At 37.3% G+C, this 6,590-nt stretch overlaps 1 protein-coding gene across 1 annotated transcript; it reads right to left on the bottom strand.

Annotated features, from left to right (window-relative positions):
* Nucleotides 1–317: 317 nt before the first annotated feature.
* Nucleotides 318–1,885, bottom strand: LOC101300262 (60S acidic ribosomal protein P2B-like). The gene is made up of 4 exons (XM_004302962.1): nucleotides 1,782–1,885; nucleotides 1,586–1,675; nucleotides 885–1,114; nucleotides 318–522 (listed from the first exon to the last, which is right to left on the bottom strand). Exons 2-4 carry the CDS (start codon nucleotides 1,671–1,673, stop codon nucleotides 496–498), a joined length of 345 nt encoding a protein of 114 aa, XP_004303010.1. The 5' UTR covers nucleotides 1,674–1,675; nucleotides 1,782–1,885; the 3' UTR covers nucleotides 318–495.
* Nucleotides 1,886–6,590: the final 4,705 nt, after the last annotated feature.

Here is a 6,590-nt window from a genome sequence, read left to right as displayed (position 1 = left end):
AACTTCTCCCCTTGTAAAAGAGAAATGTTGTAAATGAACAGAGCAAGGCAGAGATCAAGGCAGACATTTAGAAAGGAGGTAGCACAAGCTCAGTCCGAGTAGGGTGAATGCCTACTAAACTAGTTAGTAGGTTCACAAAAAGCAGCAGCACTAAGGATGCCATCAAATATCTGAATGGCTAAGAGCCCTTCAACAGGGATCAGCACCAAGGCCGCCATCAAATATCTGAATGGCTAAGAGCCCTTCAACAGGGATTCCATCCCTAATCATATATAAGATATGACACCAAACAAATTATAAGAGCAATTACCGGAATGCTGCTAAAAATAGAGATGTCATTTATCATTGAGAAGAAATAAAGATAGAGAAGTGCATTCAAATCCAAAGTAACTGCGTCATCATCTACTACAATAACCAAAAAGTACACTCCAGCAAACAAAAATATCTAACTTGAATAAGAAATTGGTTCTTCAGTACGCAAGTACTCCAACCACCCTAGTCAAAGAGACTGAAGCCCATATCCTGCAACCAGAAACACAAGGGAATGTAAGAAAAGGTTCAAAACCTGATGATGCAAAACATAAGGGTATTCTGAGCAGTCTGAGCAGAGATGTGGAAAGCTCAGACAGTGAGCCAAAACAAAGGCAAATGATAGGACTCTATTGATTGGACTATGATCCTACAAACATGCACTACGTTACCCACCGGCAAAATAGCACATACAACTCTTGCATTATAATGGAAACTGTTGAACAAATTTCATATAGCTTAGCATGAGCAAAGGCCGAGTATAACAAAAATGCAAACTCTGATTAGTTATGAATCTGTGGTATTGGACAGGACATATTCTACAACATGCACAAACATAAATCTTAATAACTTACATCATCGGACTCCTCTTTCTCCTCAACCTTCTCTTCCTTCTTTGCCTCAGCTGCTGCCGGAGCAGCACCACCGGCGCCACCAGCAGGGGCAGCAACTGCAACAGCACCACCGCCACCAGATGGGACAGAGGCCAACTTCTCCCGTCCAGAAGCAATCAGCTCAGTGATGTCCTTGCCCTTGACTTCCTTCAGAAGAAGCTGAATTCTGTCCTCATCAGCTTCAGCACCAACTGTGAACAAATAAAAGTATTAGCACTGGAATTTCGAAACCAATCCTCTACAGACACAATTCTAAGCAATCAACTGATTCATCATCATAGACCGATAACATCAACTAAAAAATGATTCCCAAGTGCTCAGAATAATAACAATGTATATGAACAACTCCGTTTGATTCTAAGAGAAAGAAACCCTTGCGAGACTTGCAACATAGCTTTTCAACCCAATTTCTCGAGACCCAATTCATTGTGGTCAGTAATTCGTTTCCATTGGATTGAGGTCAAGTAATTACAAACAAAACGCTATGCTAGAGTCACATAATACAAAAACACTAATGCTAAGTCTCAAAATTGAAAACCCACATGGTACAGTAGGAATAAAGAGCATGAGTTTAGAAATGAAGAGCACTAATCGATCAGAAAGTCACAAACTTAGCTTAACCACATAAATGAGAAAATGAAGCCACAGAAGCGAAAACGTACCGGCGCCAAGGATGGTCTTGATGTCCTCCGCAGTGGGGCTGGTCTTGCCGCCCAAGACAGCCAGCAAATAAGCAGCGATCACCTTCATCTCTGTTTTCACCAATTACAAAAACTGTTAGTATCAAACAGAAAGGAACAAGGAGAGAAAGAGATCTATAGATATACAGAGAGAGAGAGAGAGAGAGAGAGAGAGTACTTGAGCGAGAGAGAGAAGCTCTGGATCTGGATGAGTGTGAAGAAGGAAGGGTGTAAGCAGCAGGCGGGTGCGAAATGAAGCAACGGAGGCCTGATATAGAGCTTTTATGTGGAGCTGCTAGGGTTTTCTTTCCTAGGAAGCCTTTAGGGTTTCTAATTGGACTTCGCGGGTTTCGGGTCCGGGTTCGGGCCGGATCAGTTTTCTGTAGTTCTTTACTATGTTGGCCCATCTTTTATTGGACATGTGCCGTGGGAGGTTACAATTCAAGATGAAAAGGAGATGCATGAGCTATGCTCCATTTTCCTAAATATGGATTAGCAAGTGTTAAATGGCTTTGATCCGGGCTCCTTGAGTCTTTCTTTTGTTCATACTTCATAGCTTGAGTTGTCATATAAGTGCCTTGAAGTTTCATCACGTTGTATTTAATTTGATTAATCCTGGTGTATATTTGTTAGAGGAAAACCAAGTATAGGCTGTTCTAAATATTAGTACCTCAATTTCCGAAACTATCAAACAGTATCTCAATCATCATCCTGTGATCCAATATTCGTGCATGTTGTCCATGACAGAGTTAACTCTCTAAAATTGGATGGGTATTTGTGTCATTTCCTTACCCAGCCCCCCGTAACCGTAGTAACCGAATCTGAAGATAAGCTCATTATCCACCTCTCAACAACCGCATATCTAGTTTTACTCTTTACTTTATTATGGTGAAAGTCACATAATCTAGGTGAATACAGAGCTGAGTATGTAAAAGGGATTTTATTCCCACAATCTAAGTCAACGAGCTGATCGACAGAATTGGTCATGCGATTGCAACCATCTATAGGGGGGATGCTCACCAGATGAGTTTGTCGATGAGCACTACTAATTGGTGAAGTACTTGCAGGCACATGAGCCAAGGATTAGCCCCATTGCTGGGTTAGTGAATAGTGAATGGGAGATCCTCCATAGGCTAATTGCACTTTATTGATCTTTTTCATAGTTAATTCCATGTGTGGCTAGCTATACACGTGGATTTGACTCGTTTATTGGAGTTGCTCATGGGTTGCTCATAGTAGATATTTAGTATTTTTTTTTTGTGTGTGAAAGGAGTAGATATTTAGATCTTAGGTACATAGACTTGTATCGTCCAACAATGAAGCTTTGTTTGGTTCGCGAAAATGAAAGTAATTCCTCATCTCTCCCACGAAAAGAGAAATGAAATTTACCGATGACTTTCCATTCCGATATTTGGTAACACAAAGAAAATCATCTAGAAAATTGTTAATTAAAATAATAAAATAATATATTATGAATAATAAATACAAGGAAAGAAGATGGAAAAATAGTTCATATAGATATTGGATAAAACCACTTTCCCAAACATTTTCCTAACCTTCAAAAAGTATTTCCTTTCTTTCAGTGTCCTCAAACGCAGGAAAAGAACATCTTTCCACAAACCAAACGAGGTCTTAGTGGTGTGATGATGTATCTTTAGGTTCTTGAAATATCATCAATCTCCCGATTAAAATTATTGCATCCTAAGATGAAAATTATCTCATATAGAAAGCTTGTCTGTGCTAAACATAAAGTTGAGAGATGAATCGCCATCTTTGGAGACCCAAAAAAATATAAACGAATTGATAGCTCAGGCCATAGAAATCGTCCATATCTTTCCTTCCACTTTCTTTTTCTGTCGCCCTTTTCTTTATCTTTCAAACGTTCACTTTTTCTGTAAGGTGTAGTAGTTACGAAAATGGCATGCAATAGAATTATTATAGAGCCAGCCAAAAGGATAATTCTTTTTCCTATATATGTATGTCTTAATTAGTACGTATGCACGTCTAGAATATATACTATGTGGAGAGTCTAAGTTCTTAACACTTTTCCTCCATCAAATTGTGAGGCTAGGCAAGCCACGTACACGAACATGTGACAAATTAGGCTCACCAACTCTAATTCAATCTCTTCAACCAGAAAATGTACATCTTTCTGGGTCGGGCAATATTGTTATCTACATGATTATGGTATTCTACTTGGAGAACAACAGCACAAGATCTTTATCCGAAACCATAAACTTATTGTGCACCTGATGTACGAGTGTGCTAAGTACAATCATTCGAGGGTATCACTTGTATATATATTATGGTGATAGAGTTCCATTTTCAATTGTGTAAGTTTGTATAGCAGATAGTTTTGCTTTGTTTTATGTTTTGCATGTATGTAGGTTATACATCGATCTCATATAATGTACGTAATTTGATGGAAGATGCATCTAACTAAGTGGAAACCTACGGTGCTTTCCAATTCAACAACTTCGCTTTTTGATCATCGAGCATCTCCTACAATGAGGAGGAGACTAAACCTTTGAATAATCTCCCAACAAAAACTTGCATGTCTTGCGAGTTGCGACTACTTCTCATTTATATATGATATGATATCAACAAGGGTTTCAGGGTCGAGTAGCTTAATCATTGGTAAATGACAAATGTATCAAACAAATTAAAGGTGTTAGACTTGGCATTTAGGAGTGGTGTGTGACATCTATACCCACATAAGCAGAGACAGACATGCATTATGGAAAGTGACATTCAACCTCAACCATTACACATATATAGAAATAGAATTAATTGTAGTACCTACTGAAATGAAAATATTCATACCTTTTTCAACTTTAGGACGACAATGCAGATAGAATAGTACTACTATTATTTGTCATGATCGAGTCCAAATTACCATTCCATTGTAGTGGCTAATTAAATTGAGACGCACATGTTATTTTCAACTAATGGGTACTCGGGAAGGTTCTCGGAGATGAGATAATGATCTATTTCAATTGGTCGAATAAAAAGTAAGGAGATGTGCAAACTTAACATTAAGATCTACGAATGCAAATTTATCGTATACCTATAACATGTTTTAAAGAGACATGTGACACTAATTTAGATGATTGATAAGTTAGAGGTGAACGGTAAATTTACTTTCTAAATTTGGATATTAGAATGATCGAGCAACCAACATGTATTTAGATTACCCTAATTTTATTAGAATTTCAAAAAGAAAGTTGTAGTAAGCTGAGGGAGTCAAATTCAACGATCGGATTTTGATATTAATTATTGAGCTAGTAAAGAAAGAAAAGTGGAGGGAAACAAGTATAGAACAACTAGGACTAGTGGTTTGTTTGTTTTTCTTCAAGATTCGTGTGTTGCATGCTATGTATGTAGTGCTGCATCCACCCAGAATTAGATAGAAAGAAAGAAGCACAATATTGTTAATTTGACGCGGCATATTGATAATGTCAAATGGACAAGAACTTCAAGCTCCATTGCTCCAGAGTCCAGAACTCGATCCACTACAGCACTACTACTTCCTCTACATGTCTCAAGAAAACCAATCACCAACCAAAGCTAGCTAGCTGCTAGATCATTAGAATACAATTCTACTCCACCATGTATAACTACTTATATATTGTGATGCGATATCACTTGATATATGGTTTGGTTTGTGGCTCGGTTGTTGCATCACGATAGCGATATCACTATCGAACTTTTGGTTTTAACAAGTCATTTTTCGATCAGGATTTGAAGAAGCACTGCTGTAGTGATGTTAGCAGCATCCAGATTTGAAAAGATGGCAAACAGAAACACTTCCAAATAACTAGTCATTCAACAGCTAGCTAGCTAAGTTTAATTAAAGAACTTTGTCAAGAACGAGACTGGAAAACGTGCACCGGATAATTGGAACACTAGCTTGCTTGTAGAAAGAAAAACGATCGAGCTTAGAGGTTGCATTAGCAGCTCCGGCCTCCGGCGTAACTTTGCTTATTTGGGGACTAGCTGATCAATCTAATAACGTACTTGAATGTGCGAGACTAAACTATAAATTCCGTACCATTGTGTATCTCATAGGACGTCTAGATCAGAAAAATTGGATAAGTAGGTTTTTATTTATTTTTATTTTTTTTTTATTGAATTACGACATAATTCATATAGGAGGGTAATCAATTCACAAATCTCTTTCTACAAAAGATCTAATTTGGGGGGACTTAGTGACATGATCTTTGTAATAATAGAGATCGATCATTTTCGCTTTTCTTAATTAGATGATGTCTCCACGACTTTTTTTTCTTTTAGGTATCAACGATGGTATCCACAAAGGGTTTTTAAGCCCAGAAATTAATCCACATCAAGGGATCATGTCAGAACGCTTCCTCTCCCTGGCCACCAAGAATAAATTAGGATTTAACTCTAATTAACGTCGGTGGGATTCGAACCTGGGTATGAACACCAAGGCCCTTACCAACTCGACCACATGTAGTGGTTATGTTTTCATGACTATTGGTTTGGTTGCTCGGTTGCCCCAGCCTATTTGTATCAGTCCTTTTATTTTTGTTAAATGAAATTTATTCTAACTCTTGATAATAGAATTACATGATCATATATTATATTTGCGTGCATGAATATAACTTATGAACATCTAATGTCACACTTTAGAACATGTGTTTAGTAGTCTTTGGTTTACGTACAAGTATGCGTGTTGGTAACTTAAATTAATATAATCTTTTTCGTTATCTATGTTTATGTATCTCAATCCAATATTACAACTGAATGTATTGAAAGAGTGCGGCTATTGAGACCTTTAAATTTGCTCAATATACCTCTCATTCTCTCTACACATCCCTTTTACTTTTTAATATAAGCATTTTCTCACTACATCTCATTTCAAATTCCTAACATAACCTTAGTTATTTATTGACATATATTTCAATTAATTACTTACTTTACCTATTATTCACTCAACAGACCTCTCATTTCTTTTTTTTTTTTT

The sequence above is a fragment of the Fragaria vesca genome, linkage group LG6 (genome assembly GCF_000184155.1).
Source record: "Fragaria vesca subsp. vesca linkage group LG6, FraVesHawaii_1.0, whole genome shotgun sequence".
Taxonomy (NCBI): domain Eukaryota; kingdom Viridiplantae; phylum Streptophyta; class Magnoliopsida; order Rosales; family Rosaceae; genus Fragaria; species Fragaria vesca.
Note: the sequence above shows the minus strand (reverse complement) of the source record. Positions and strands in the feature narration are given on the sequence as shown.

Bases quoted from the DNA above. Each gene is read 5' to 3' on its own strand.
- LOC101300262 (XM_004302962.1), bottom strand. From the start codon at position 1,673: ATGAAGGTGATCGCTGCTTATTTGCTGGCTGTCTTGGGCGGCAAGACC. The intron at 1,115-1,585 runs GTACGTTTTCGC...ATTTGTTCACAG, and splicing joins CAAGACCATCCTTGGCGCCG to TTGGTGCTGAAGCTGATGAG. The intron at 523-884 runs GTAAGTTATTAA...TTCTGGTTGCAG, and splicing joins AGAAAGAGGAGTCCGATGAT to GATATGGGCTTCAGTCTCTT.